This window comes from Onychostruthus taczanowskii, unplaced genomic scaffold (assembly GCF_017590055.1).
Source record: "Onychostruthus taczanowskii isolate IOZ18803 unplaced genomic scaffold, ASM1759005v1 scaffold14, whole genome shotgun sequence".
NCBI classification, from domain to species: domain Eukaryota; kingdom Metazoa; phylum Chordata; class Aves; order Passeriformes; family Passeridae; genus Onychostruthus; species Onychostruthus taczanowskii.
Window position 1 is genome coordinate 6,214,428 of NW_024498573.1, and position 15,197 is coordinate 6,229,624.

At 45.0% G+C, this 15,197-nt stretch overlaps 1 protein-coding gene across 1 annotated transcript in view; it reads left to right on the forward strand.

Annotated features, from left to right (window-relative positions):
- Positions 1-1,888: 1,888 nt before the first annotated feature.
- GLRA1 (glycine receptor alpha 1) overlaps positions 1,889-15,197 on the forward strand; it is a 37,093-nt gene continuing 23,784 nt past the window's right edge. Inside the window, exon 1 of the mRNA XM_041397738.1 lies at positions 1,889-1,944. Coding sequence (XP_041253672.1) covers positions 1,889-1,944 — 56 coding nt within the window. The remainder of the gene's footprint in view (positions 1,945-15,197) is intronic.

Consider the following 15,197-nt stretch of genomic DNA (forward strand, 5'->3'; position numbering starts at 1 on the left):
AAAAAAAAAAAAAAAAAAAAAAAAGAGCAGAAGATCAAAAACATCAGGTGAATTCTAGTGTGGCAGTAAGGTCCTTTGGGATGCAATTCAAAAAGAGAAGAAAAACGTAGTTATTTCCCAGCCTGGAGGGACTACAACAGTGGTGGAGAAAGCAGTCATCCTCCACCCTTCAGCATGGGATAGGAAGAGTCCTTGAACAGATTAAAGACAGCTAAACAGGGGTTAAAAGCAAATCTTTGCCGTGAGGAGTTTTGCAAAGCACAGGACAAGTAAACAAAACAGAACTTAAAGAAGAATAATCCCAATACAACGGGACAATAGAGGAGAAACAAAAAACATAACCCTGGATTATTTAGGAGAGCTAAGTTTTTCGATTCTCAGAAGTTGATGGGAAGCCGAGCAGAGTGACACTGACAAAGTGACCAAGGAGCCCAATCCTCCCCGCCCCGACCACCAGCTCAGCACCCTGCGAGCACAGCTGGAGCTGTGAGCAGAAACTACTGAATGCTCCTTACCTGCCCTGGCCTTGATGGCTCTGGTGTTTGCCAAAGCTCTTTGAAAAACCAAATCCAAAAGACCAAAAGCAACCAATCAAACAAAACAAAGAAAAAAAAATAAATCAAAGCTAAGCAACAAAAGAGACACAACACAGAGATGTTCCTTAAAAGCCAACAGCAACACATATCAGCTGCCAGCCAAGCAGATCTTCCACGAGATGGAGATTTAAGACACGTTTCGCTTGCCCTGTCAAGGGAGAAGGTTTCAGAGACTTCTTAAAAAGACAGCAATTCGGGTTAAAAAAATTGAAATAAACCAAAACGTATCAGCGCTTTAAAGGTTAACGGCCTCTGCTGAACAACATGCGTTTATCCAACCACGTCCTAGAGTAGTTTTTTCAGCCCCGAGACCAATGAGCACAGCTAAGAGGAGGGCCTTGGGATGGTGGAGAGGCTGAGTTACCCCCTCCCCTCTGCCTTCCCTCTCTCCACCTCCCCCTCCTTTTTTTCCCTTCTTTTCTGTCTTTTTTTTTTTTTTTTTTAGTTTAGTAAATTAATGCAGCAAGAAACTCCCAAGATCTGGCGAGTCCTAGCAGGGGAGAGAGGGCAGAGGGGAGATGAGATGCATTAGGAGGACACTGAGCCACTTTCTTTCCGAGCACAATGGAAGTGCTTCCCAAGAAACTTCCCCTTCTCTCCCCTCCGCTCTAGCCCTGAGCAATGGGACACCTTCCCTCCAGCAGCAATAACTTATTCGGGAGAAAAACAGCCCAGGAAGCAGGAATCAACAGCAGCCAAACGGCGGGCAGGAAAGCGACACAAGCGGGACTGCAGCACGGCTCCACACTGACAAATTCCTGTGGATGTAACTAGGAGGACACCCGGGCCAGCAGCGGAGATTAAACCCCGGGTTGTTGAGGGTCGCCGTCCCCCCCACAACCTCCCACCTCACCGCCAGCACCCTGATGGCAAACCTACACCCTCTGCGGCCGCCCCTGTCGCCAGCCTGATGTCCGGAGCGACATCCCGCTGAAGGGAGGGTTCCGCGCGGGCAGCCCCGGCCCCGAGCGGCGCTGCAGCGGCGGTGGCGGGGGCTCCGGCGGAGGAGGGCCGAGCCCAGGCGCGGAGCGGCGCCGCTGTCCGCGGTGCTGAGCGGGCGCGCCCCGGGCGCTGTCCGCGGTGCTGAGCCCGCCGCCGCTGTCCGCGGTGCTGAGCGCGGCCGCCCGCCCGTCCGTGCCGGGGCTGTTCCGCTCTCCCCACCGCTTCTCCCCAAGTGCCCGGTTACTTTATTGGCCAACCCCACCGGCCCACCCCTCACGGAGTACAAAAAAAAAAAAAAAAAAAAAAAAAAAAAAAAAAAAAAAGCTACAACAACAGTGAGAGCTGGAAAAATGTGCAACGTCAACGCGCTCGGAGTCTACGTGTGGGAGACGATCGTTTTCTTCAGGTAAGGCTCGGCTTAACGCGACGAGAACCGGGCACAGCCCCTGGGCACGGCCCCTGCCCCCAGCTGCCCCTTGCCACCCCTCGGTGCCCCGGGCTCGCTGTCGCCCATCCCCGGGCTCGGGACGTTCGGCGGCTCGGGGAGTTACTCCGGTTAATTAGCACCGCAATCTCGCTAACCGCAGTGCTGAAAACACCGAGCCCGGCTGCTTGCAAAGTGACAGCTAGTGGCGGCTGGCAATGCTGCACTTGAATTTGCCCGGGTAAATATTCCCACCTCGCCCCCTCCCCATGCTCGGATTGCAGGTGAGTTCTGTGGGATGCTTCCACTGCCTCCCTCTGAGGGCTCACCGTCTATCCTTAGCTGGCTGTGTTTAAAATCACTGACAGCAAAGAATAATTTCCTTCCTTCCCAACTTTTTTTTTTTTTCTTTCATGCTGTTTTGAATATTCTTTCTTTGCAGAATCTAAATGAAAGCCAGAGGGGAGGGGGCGAGCTTTTTCCAATTATGCCTATATAACCCAGCTGTATTTTGACTCTGGTTTAGATGCGTTCAGTTTCTCATTAAAGCTAAGATAGAAGGAACAGCTTTAGTCTAAAAGAATTGCTTCTTGTCCATCTATCCTTGCAGTGCTTTTATTAAATGGACAAAAAAAATTGGATGGTAGAAGCTTCTATATTTCAGTGAAAAATGCAGGCTGCTATAGCAAGTGAGATACACCAGATATAAGCAATTGGCAAAAAAAAAAAAAAACCTGTTTCATGACCTGAACTTGCTCATCAGACTCAGCCTTCCATTCAGTTGCATGGCTCTTACTTCTGTGTTTTGCCCAAGTCTCATCTTGTAGTTTAATGCGAAAACACAGACTTTATTTGCATAAAATCACTGGCATAATACTTATTATTTTATGAATCACAGCAGCAGACCTGCCAATACTGGCCAGACTTTGAGCTAGCATTCTCTTTCCTTTTGAACATAAAAGTCTTTCTACGTATAAAAAATGGAACATCCCCATTTTTTCCTCTAATTCCACAGAAATTCAGAGACAGCAAGACTATTTTAAAGCAGTAAATGTTTATGTTAGGTAAAACAAGAGTTCTAGAAATAACTAAAATCACCAATCTCTGAGGAGCAGCACCCAACAACCAACACTTCAGGGCCATCCTTTCTTATCTTAGTCAAAAGTGTATTTCAGCCCTGCACAACACAGTGGGATGGGCTGACAGGGAGCAAAAGGATGTGCAATGAACTCTTAGTTCAACTGTGGGGAAGCAGTGGGTTAAAAAAACAAGCAAAACCAACAAGATTAAACAACACAAATGCCAGAAAGCAAAAGGAAAATTGCATAACTGAAAAAAAATAGCATTTCCAGGCTTGCTTTTGCTATGTCCCTGGTACTGAAGCCTCTGAAGTGCCAGAACAGTGAAATTGATGCACACTCACAGTGAAATTGATGCACACTTGTCCTGCAGATCCTGCTCTCACCTGTGCTCCATCACACCACACGTGTGAGCACTGACAGGTTCCCAGCTCATCCATCACTGTCGTGGGCATTGAAACCCCTGGCAAACCAGTCACTTCAGATCCTAACGAAAAGGTTCATAATGTTATAGATTATACACAGACATACATGGGATTATATCATATTGCATCCAAAAGGTATTTCTGGAACTTTAATTTCCTCAAAATCAGCATTTAAGAATATTTGAAAATGCTTTAACACAATTACAGGGAAAGGATGAAATCAAATTTGTTTATATACTGCAATAATATTTTAAATACATTAAAAAAAAACCGCAAACAAAAAAAACCAATCACTAATTCCTGCTCAGAACTGACTCTACACAATGATTTTCTTTTTTTCTCTCACGCTTTGTGTTATGTGTTCAATTTATTACAGGCCAAAAATCTACCAGCCTTTTTAGTCCAGGAATAGCTTTGCTATTTCAGTTTCAGTAACAGAAGTTTATTAATTAACAGTCATTCATAAATTTAGTATGTCAATTACTCCTGCACTCAGTCATACAGGATGTTTAACAAACCCAAAGCTGATAATCCAATAATCCATAAGAGAAGTATGCATTGCTTTAAATTACAGAGTGCACCATGCTTTATTGTCAGCCTGTCAAAGAGAATCCATTGTATGCTAGCATATATATCACACAAATATATATTTTAAAAAAATGAAAAAAAAAAAAGAAAATCTAACCTTCCAAGGAAAATTATATACAGCCAATATAGGAATATAAGCCAATATAGAAAATAAGGCTAGATTTCTTGCTTAACAGAAATGTCCTCCACCAACCATTTAAAAAACAAGACCCCATGGGAAACAGTAACTGCTGGTGTGTGAATGCAAACATTATGGTACTGCCAATATAATATTTGTTTCTGTTCCAGTTGGGGTGTTTTAGAAGGAATTTTTGATATGTGGCTTATTCTGACATGCCTTTCTTTATGGAAGATCACTTCCCATCCTGCTACCTGCCTCCTCAGACTGCAGTCACTTAGCTGTGACTCAGGCTTTTCCTGGGAACCTGGGCAGGGATGGGAACTGGGTTGGGATGGGAGATGAAGACAGCTTGCTTGACCAAGCTTTCCTTACAGGTATCTAGGTAAAGCAAAGTGCTAGTTCTTTAAAATAGATTGGACAGTTTGGAGCAAAATTGGACACAGGGATTTTCAGATGTCCTGTTTATATCTGTGGAGACATTTACAATCAATCATTCTCCCAAAGTCTAACTGCACACCCTGAGTGTTCAGCTGTGAATTCCTTCATGCAGAACAAAATGCTCCTTTATCCTGTGATGATCTTGCCTGGACTTTCTGTGGTGCCATTGAATTTTCATAGCTGTAATGGTCCAGAAACATCACTGCATAAGCTGGAGGTAGGAATGCACCTTGTCAAATTAGGAGAGGAAAAGATGCCCTAGAACTGACCCCTTACCCAAATGGACACTGTCCTGTGAGGCTTTGAAAATCTCTGGGCCTGAATTTGATCCTAATATCAGGAATCAGCAGCACGACCTTCATGACTCAAGATCAGGGTTGGCCCCATCTGAACAACAATCTGTCAGCTAGCAGGAGTGATTCCAAGCAACTGCTCCAAGTGAGTCACAGGCTAAAAGTTGCTGCCAGCCTCAGTCCCTACTGGATTGCTCCCACTGGCATGTTTATATTCCCTCCTGTCAGTAACAGAGCTCTTCATTGCCAGTTTTTAAAACAATAAGAAGGTGCCACTGCACACATGAAGCCTCATCTTCATGGGGAGGGAAAAAAACCACACACAAACCATCTCCTAAAACAGTCTTGGCAAGTACAGGGGATGATTGAAGAGCTGCTGGTTTCATCTCCTTGAAAATACCAAGAATGAGAAGAATAACCTGCACTATTCTCTAAGGCTCCTGCTACAGCTCTGCAGGGAGAGGTAACATTACAGACTGAAACCCCAACCTGAGACTTCCAGAGCCACAAGATAAATGATGTAGCAGATATTGTCAGTAGTCACAGAATATTTTCCATGCTAACTAAAATCCACTGGAAGTTGTGCCTTATGACCTGTTGTGCCTCTGCAGAGTCCCTCATCTCCATGAAATAAAAGTGATTTAGCAAGTCTTGGACCAGATGGTTCTAAGGATACTCTTTAGCTGCTTTGGTCTGCAACCTTTAATAGCTCCATTAGAGACCCTGCTAAAAGGGTTACAGAGGCAAGGTTTGAAAATGTGACCATGTAGACAATTCTAGAAACCCTTATAAATCATTCTGTAAAGAAAGATTAATTTGGTGTCACTGTAGTAAAAGCACAAAATGTCTGGGGCCCTGCCTTCTGCAGGGACTTTAATCCATCCATCCTGACTCTTGCATTTAAGACAAATCAACATAAACTACATAAAACATTTTCTGACAGCCTGGCCTTAACCGTCTTCTTAGGCAAAGAGCTGCCTTAAACAACTCCAGACCTGCTCTGTGGATGGTTCAGAGCAGAAGACAGGCTCCACAAATGTTTGTGAAAAAACCCCATTCTTTCCCCCTCACCTTAGGTTGGGTACAAAGAGCAGGAAAACCCTAAATAACCAACTTGCTTATCAAAACCATTACAAGGAATGTTGCAGTTTCTCACATGGGCTAATAAAATACCCTTGGTGTCTGAGGCACTGGTGCTGGGCAGATTTTAGGTAATGCAGACTGGTTGTCCACCTTGGCTCTCTCTGAGCATTACCCCACACTGCAGCAAGTCCCACTGGCAGAACAGAGATTTGCTGTTCAAATACCTGAGAGTTGCTGCTTCTGAGAAAAGATTGAGATGTAGAGGGAATGGTCAGACCCTGCCCTTACATGCAAAGGCACTACAGAGACTTCCTTCAAAAACAATTTAGGCATGGCAATTCTTATTCTCCTTTTCCCATAAGAGGAGTTGGAGACCCTTAGGTATGAAGAAGATCAGCAGCCCTCTGACTCTGGATATCCCAGATTTAAGAGCAGAGGAAAAGGCTCAGGAAGTTCACTCTGCTTCTGATCAAGTGATTCCAGACAGGAATGAAAGCTCTCATAAGCAACAGAATAGGGCAGCTCCCCTGGTCCTGGTCAAACACATCCCTTGCGAGCTGAAGAAATTCATCTCCAAACCCACATTAGCTGACCTGGATAGAAAAGGATCTCAACATCTGAATTAAGAAGTTAATCAATGTCCAAAATTAAATTACTTTATTATCCCAGCACCAGGAAGCAATCATTCATATGCAATAGGAAACCAGCAGATAGGCCTGTTCTCATTTCATCCCAGCATGCAGCTTGAAAGGACTCTCCAAATTCCAGTGTTAAAACAAGGTGTCAGACCACCTAATGAATAGAATTGCTATTTAGGTACTGATGAAAGACAAGGGTCTTATAAAAATAAATCACACTTTTTAAAAATCACACCAACTCACAAGACTTAATTATTTCAAATCACATCACCTATTCTCACTTGCTTATTTTCTATAACCTGGAGCTTTTCTGAGATCCCAGAGTGATCAGTGTTAAGACAACAAATAGGCTGTTTACAAATTATGACTTCCATCTGCTTTATTTGCCTGTATCAGCTCTCACTGTTGTGACACATTAAATTAGGGTTTCGCTATTTCCAGTAAATTATCCTTTTGCTCCCATTACCTGGCATGTTTCTACTGGCCTTTATCTATCAACAAGAGCACAAATTATTGGGTTTTTTCATTAACTATGGTTACACCTATGCACCTCACTCCTTCCAAGAGAAAGGATTCATCATAAGCTTTCAAAAACTAAAAATGTCATTCCAGCACACCCTTCCCACTACAGCTATATTCAATTTTTTGATGGACCAAAAAAGTAATTCCAAGAACTTTTGATAACTTTAGTTTGGAACAAAATCCAACAAAATGACAAAAAACCCAAACCAACAACACACCAAAACCCAACATCAGCTTGGGATACATGAAGCAAAAAGGAAGGAGTGAGAGAAGGAGGAATTCTTCCTGCAAGGCACTGGAAGGATCAGCAGCAGCCATGCCCAGAAAACTGAACACCAGACTGTCTGACTGCTGACTTCCAGACCTACTTGCACAGCTCAGGAAGGAGCAACTTTTTGATTGTACCAGCATAATAAACTATTGCTAATACAACAGGTCAGTGCCCTTTAAAGAGACAAAAAATTCACTGATTTCTTTTCTCTCACAGTTTCCCCAAAGTATACAAACAATTTACATTTGTGTTTACAAAGGCAGACAGAACAGAAACCATTTCCCTCCAAAGGAGGTGTTTTGCACTGGGATTTCTTAGCCAAGATTGGTGCAAAATGTTGCAGTTCCCTTCCCCTCTGGGGAAAGTGCTGATACAGTCCAGCTGATCTGGTGCTATCGATCCCATACACACCCCCAAGCTGCTCTTAAATCTCCCTGATGCTTCAAGAGACTAATGCACAAAAACTGAAAAAATCCAGAAATACAATATTTGTCCTCCACTCAGCAAGGCCAAAGCCCAGAGGGGGCCTGCAGAGAACAGAAATAGATGGAGGCAGATGCACCCATTGTTCACAGGAGCTGAGCTTTGCCCATGATGCAGACAATTAGTTCATCCCTACAGTGCCCACGGTGAGCTGCTGATTTGGGGACTGCACCACATCTGGCTGGTACATGGGCACCGTTGGCATCCTGTAAATACATCTCTGCTGGGTATAAGTGCCAGCAAAAAGAGCAGGAGAAATCTTAATTTACCAAGCCTCACAAAATTTAGATTTTGAGAGGGAGGGCAAAACATAAGAAAACATTTTAGCACCCCTGCTTTCCTTTCGATTTCTCTCTCTTCACTCTTCCATTGAGGCTCACAAAAAAATAGAAAAAAAAAATAAAAAGGGGGGGGGCGGGGGAAGAAAAAACACCCACGAGCCTTAGCAGCCAGCAGGGAACCCTCTTGTGTTTATCAGTGCCTCGCTGTGGGTGGGTGAAGAGGGAGCAGAGCACAGGGGGCTGCCAGCCCAGGAGTGTCGCATGGCTGGAACAGCAGGGCTTGCAGTGCCATCAATCATCCCCGGGCTGCCTTCAGAGCAGAGCTGCCGACAGCACCTCCCCAGCCCTGCCTGCGACCACTCGCCCAGAATGCAAATCCCGTGCCCAGCCCCGGCAGGGCCCGAGCAAACACACAAATCAATTAAACAGCAGCGCAAGGGGCATCAGGGCTGGATCAGTCGGGCTCGGCAGCAAAAATGCAGCTGAGGCAGGAATCCTGCAGGAAGTCCAAAAAAATCATGGTTTTATCACCTTTACTTGATTTTTTCCAATTTTGTTTTTATATTTTTTTTGTTTCAGCTGATGCCCCTAAAAAGATGCACTGCGTAAAGCCTCGAGCAGAGACCCCTCCTCCTCTGCTTTATGAGGGAGTTACAAAACCTGAAAGCTTGCAAGGGCCAGCTGTTATCAGCACCCCAAAAAAAGCCTTTCCAAATGTCCTGCTGGTGCCAACAGTGCCTGTGCAATGTTGGCTCAGTCCCCCATTACAGCAGGAAGTGTTCACCACAGGCATTACCCCAGTGAGGAGTGGAGAACCTCTGGCTTCCTGGGTGAGAGAACCTTTCCTTATAAGAATTTTGTCCACAGCCTGTCTTCACAAAGTGACTTTCTGAGGGGTATGTTTACAGTCCTGTCTCTGTTTGCTCCCAGTGCTTCCACCCTCTGGAAGCACTGCTGACCAGGGCAATAGCTGCTGGCACACCCACACACAACACAGAATTCTTTCCTGCACCAGGTCTCCCAAGATCTCATTTACAACCCAAAATGTGTGTATCCCACCTCTCCTGCCACCCCATGGGCCTGGGAATTGTAAACATTGTCCAGCTTCCAGCCCCATCCATCACACCCTGACACAGAGCTGTGGACTTTGAAATCATCTCCCAGCAGTGTGGCTGACAAAGCAGCAGCCTCATCAAACACAACTCGCTCTCCTGAGCCAGGGCTGAAAAGATGGAGTTTGGTTTCTTCAGTTCCCTGACAAAACAAAGTCAGAGGGCACCTGGAGTGAGGAGGAAAAAATCCCTCCTGGGCAGGGGACCCAGGGGTTAACCATTCCTTCCAGGAGTTACAGTTCATTATTACTCATGAATAAACTGATGAATTACACCAGGAATCACAGATGGCACACAGGGAGCACTCAAGTCCAGCAGGGTATTTGCATTGCAATTGTAATGATCAATTCCATCAGGAAATATTAACGTGAGTGCTCTCATCACACAACTCACTTTACACAGCACAAATTTCATCAGAGAGCCCCAGTTTTACCATGGCACCCACAGTTTTGTAGGTAGGTTACACAGGTTAGCTCAGGAGACCTCTTCAAAGGATCTGCAGCAAAAAAGTTTTGATTCAGAAGATAAAATCCCCCACCGCTCTGCGCTATATGTCATATCTCTTAAAAAAATTCTATTCATACCACTTCTGATTTAGCACAAAAAAGTTACAATATCCTTACCCCATCTTAACGAGCAGCATAAATCCTTAAACTAAAACTAATTTCTAAAAAGCTGCCGTAGCGAGCTACTTGAACTGACGGGAACGCGCCCGAGAGCGCGGCTGCAGAGCTATAGATAGAAGAGCACCCACGACTTCCCGTAACTCCCTGACACTTGTCTGCTCTGTGATCTAAAACCCTCTGACGTCAATTGAGGTTCCCATTGCAGCTCTCCATCCAAACACCAAATCAGGAGCGCATCAGCAAAGAGAATATTCTTACCTAGATGATGAATTTCATCTTGTTAAGATGTTTTCCCCCTTTATTTACTCTCTTCAGGAGGGCTGTTTATGCACGGCTTTGAATACCTGACTAGCCCTCCTGACTTTAAAAGGAATGTGCAGTGCGTGTGTGAAGCTACAGACACATGCTTTTGTCTTTGCAAGGATGTTTTCCCCTTTGTTTTTCAACAAAAAAACAAAAAGCAATTATAACTTTGGATTTTTTGTAAGTCTCTCAGTATAGGCACAGGTGAGAGTCAGTGCTGGTGTTTGCTGGATTTATCTCACAAGTGGTTAAAACCTGAGCTTTGACTTGTGTTCCTCTGTTGTTGGGAAGTGTTTTCAGATCTGTCTCAGAGGCTTAGGATCATATACATCTCCAGAAAGTCACTTCATGGGCTCCAAGAGCTGTGGATGCTTCTGGAAGAAGGAATAGTTGAGAAAGTCACCAGAGATAATGCCTGTGGCTCAAAAATTAATTTAACAAACACTTTTTAGTGTGCAATAAGCAAGAGTAACCACACAACAACAATCCTTGTGAGGAGCAGACCCAGCACAAAACTGAGCATTATTCCCATACAATTTATTGGTCTCCCTGTGCTATTCCCAACTATATACAACATGCAGATTTCTCCTCCCCCCAGCCAATTGTCTAGTCATTTATTATTTTCTTACTGCTCTGTGCAGGCAGCGTCAGCAAATGTTCCAAGCGCTGGTGTCTTTCCATAGAGTTAATCAGTGTAATTGGGATGGTTTATAGCTCTGGACAGAGTGTTTTGCCATATGGCATAGGAGCCATGAGCTGCAGGAATGTGGCAGTGGAGCACAGACACCAGAGTGCTGCAGTCTGAAAAGATTTTTCTCACTCCAGTGAAGTTGTTACAGCTTTCCCTGGATGGGAATGACCACAGAGGGTTAATTCTCTGAGGTTCATGAAAAAGTGCCTCCCAGCTCCTCTCCTCAAGTACAGCCACAGGGACCAGTGACAACAGGGATGGTGAACGACCTTTGAGAGAGTTTTGGGATCCTTTGGGTTAAAACTTTAACTGATTACATCCTGTGACTACTGCAATGCAGTTACTTCTGGTGCAAGAGCTAGAACTGGTTTAAAGAGCTCACAGCAGCAGAGCACAGCCATCCAGGACAGAAACATTTAACAAGCCTACTCTTTCTTTCCTGCCCCCATCCTCCTGCCACTAATGGAGACAAAGAATAACTCATTGCCCATTTCTTTCTCAGAGTGAAATCTCTCCCCACGTTCTCAATTTCCCTATTTCTCCAGCCTGACTGTACATGTCCACTTTCCTGTCCTGTTCCTGTATTCAGGCCTGCTCTCTGCCTATCCTGCATAAGAACTCAGCTGAATTAAGAAACCAACAATGTCCAAATTACCTTCCCACCTGTGAGAATTAACTTTAAAATTCACCTCTGAGAGCACCTCACACCCACACACCAATGGCTGTAACACACCAGCAGCTGGGCATGATGGAGGGATTGAGATCACCACTCAAGATGTGCAAGATGCACACCTGCAACACTCTCAGCTCCTTCTACTCAGCACCAGGATAGGCCAAAAATTCAGTATTGGGGCTCTTTTGTCCCCCACACCTCCACCATTCCATCTCCTTTCCACCTCTAATGTTGCAGGCCAGAAATTCAGACAAGGTGATGGAGAAAAACAGGCAGGCAATGAGTTTCATCCTATTTAATTGAATTGCATATCAATATTGATTGTGCTATTAATTTTGATAGTAAATCTAATCATTAAAATAAAAAGTCTGCTTGCAGTCTCTGCCAAGCCTTCCCAGCAAGGGTCTGGCAGCATTCCCCCTCCAGATAACATGCTGGTGTGCAGTCAGAAATAAATGTCTGGATGCAGAGTTTAGGCCTGCCCCTCTTTCTTTTCAGGACTATCTGTCCTTCCTGCTGCAGAGGAGAAGAGAGAGACAGGCAGCCCCAGCACCATCTGAATCCAGGCTGGGCTCTGCTGAGCTCCAGGATCTGTTCTGTGCCTGGGGAGGGGGTTCAGGAGGAGGAAGAAGAGGGTTACCCCGGGCTGCACTGTTAATCATGCACAACACGATGCCTTCCTGTGCCCAGCTCTCTGATGTTCTCTGTGCAGCTGCCCCTCTCAGAGCTCACTGGAGTCAACAAAACAAAAGTGAATTCTCCCACATCCCCCAGCCCCAGCGCTGCCCCAGCCTGGCTTTGAAGGTGATGGGGGAAGCAGTTATTCTGCACACCTCAGCCTGCCTCAGACCTGATGGATATTTCCCTCCCTGGGATCTTCTTAAAGAACACGTCACATTTGAAGGACAAATGTGTGAGGCAGCTCACCTGAACACTGTTCCCAGCACATCCCTGCCAAGGTTTCTGGCTTGCTGTGTTTCAAAAATAATAAAAACCACAAACAAACCACTTCAGAAACCTCTGCTGAGCAGCACAGAACCAGGGTAGGGGTGAGGTATCTTCTGTCCCCCCAGCCTGCAGAGATCCCATTTCTCTGGTGCCACTGATGTGGCACCACCTTACCTTCACAGGGACCTGAGCCCTCCATACTTTGTAGAGAGATATTTCCTTTGCAAACACTTGTTTTGTAACAGTTTGTTTCTGCTGCCAGACATGATTTTTTTTACACTCAGAATTAATGATTAACAATTAAATTATTTGACAAGGGAATAGAGGCCCTGTGATAATTAAATTCCTTCATCACTCCTCTTTGAAAAAAAAAAAAGAAAAATGTATTTCTCAGTATCAGCATTCAGCCAGAACAGGGCATTTTGTGATGTTGGAGTTAATTAGATGGACAACCATAGCCACAGCCAAAAAAAAAAAAAAAACCCACAAAAACATTGCTCAAGGATCACGCAAATGGGAGGAAGAGAAGGAAACAGCCAGCTGGGGAGCCAGGAATCAAGTGAACAGACACATCCAGACTGCAGAAGAGCCACTTTCTAAACCAAATAATTCTTTATAAGAATATATCATCTGTTTAGCTGAAACAAAGTGATGCAGACAGAGCAAACAGTGCCTGTATAGGCTGGGAAAAACCAGCAATAGGTGTCCTGCAAAACTTGACTGCTCTAAGGGATGCAATCCTGAGCTGCTGGGCTGCTCATCTCCACCACTCTCTCATCCTGCTTGTGGCTGGACCTCCTGGGGGCTTGCTGGTGTCTGCTTACACGCCAGCATTAATATCACAAAAGATTATGCTAGTTCATCGACCCTTTGAAGAGATCCTTCCCATTGTAGCTACTGTGATGATTGCCTGATGGCACTTTCTCAGCCAGATCCACTAGGGATTACAGCAGCATAAATAAGATAAGCCTCTGTCTGACTGCTATTAAAATGCGCCGAGATGCTCGGCTCAGACAACTCTTACACCACTGCAAACTCCATCCTCGGTGGGTTTGTCACAGCCTTTGCCTCCCTTTGTTTATTCACAGAATAAATCTTCTCTCTGAGCAACACAACAACCCAATGTTTCCAAATTTCCAATTCTCTTCCATTGCCAATAATTTTGGAATCACTTGGCAATTCCCCTCTCCTCGTCTCTGTGAGCCAGGAGACAAACAGTCCTGTGGGACTTCTGAGGGCGTTCTGGAAGGACTGAGGGATGAAGAAAATCCCAGAAAGCTCCCAAGACACATGAAGTCCAGACAGACCTGGAAGGCAGAGGAAGCTGGCAGATTTTTCGGGTGCTGCCTGAGCTAAGCTGCCGTTGCAAAGCTCAGATATCACAACCGGAGTGAAGATTTTGGGGCTCTGCTAGATAAAATCCATCCACCTAAAGCAGTGGGGTGGATCAGCCTCTCTGCAGCTCCCAGTGGTGTTTTCTGCCATTATGTCTAAGATAGAGAGTAGACTCAGCTGCCTGCTTCTAAAAAGGCTGCTCCCTATGCACTCTTTTCTTGCCTTTTCTTGTTAAATCCAGGGGGAGTCTAGTTTTAGGAAAGCATCTAGTAACCAAACAGAAACTGGACAGAACTCAGAACTCACCATTCCCAGGTAAAGACACACAGCAGCTAGACAGATTTTAAAACGTCCATGAAGCCACTGAAGCCTGGTGTGACAGTTCCAGCACATCCCCAGAGGTGCTCCCAAGGAGGGGTCGTAGGGATGGGCACGAAGCTGCAGGAAGCAGTGGGGCTGTGAGAGGGTGGTCCTCTGCCAGAGCTTTCTGAGCTTCAGTTATCCAAATATTTATTTCCATGTGGGAAATGAGCCCATGAAATTAATTTATTTGCAGCTTTGATGCAGAAAGGATCAGAAAATGGCACCCAAGGAATACAGATTCACTAATTGGAAGTGGGGTGGATATATTGAGTAGAGGCTTTCACACTGAATTTAGGGGAAAGATGAGCACCAACTTCTGTGCTTTTCCACCTCATTTTTTAAAACAAATGCCAGGGGAATTGCAGTTTCTAATTATCTTTTTCCACTTAAAGATTATTAGATGCTTATTAGGTTTGTATTGCCTCTCCCCTCCCACACACATTTTCCATTTCCATATACTTCATCCAGTCTACAGTTAATGAGAAGAAATCAGTGTATTGCACTGTCTGGCATCTTGCTGAAGTGGCAGAAGTCATTGGTTACCAAGTCATTTGCTGCTTAATTGAAATCTTTTCTCTGGACTCATTGCCATGCAGACACTCCATTGGAATGCAATAGTCAAGCCCAGTATTGATTGTCCTCCCACTCCCAGCGTTCTTCTGCGTTTGCAAATCAATTGCACCCTGTTGTTTTCCTTCTAAAAACAAATTGAATTAAAAAGCATCACCCATTCCACAACCCCATTTACCCCTGAAACACATTGGCTCTGCTTTGCAGTATTTTCTTGGGGCAGAGATGGGGACAAGACAAGAAAGGGGACATGGTTGTAGCGGGAGCAAGATCCACACCTTGTCAGAGAGAAAGAAGTGCAGCAGCCTGTTCAGAAATGGTTCAGTGAAGGAGTGGATTGGGAAGGAGCAAGAGCCACACCTTGTCAGAGAGAAAGTGCAGCAGCCTGTTCA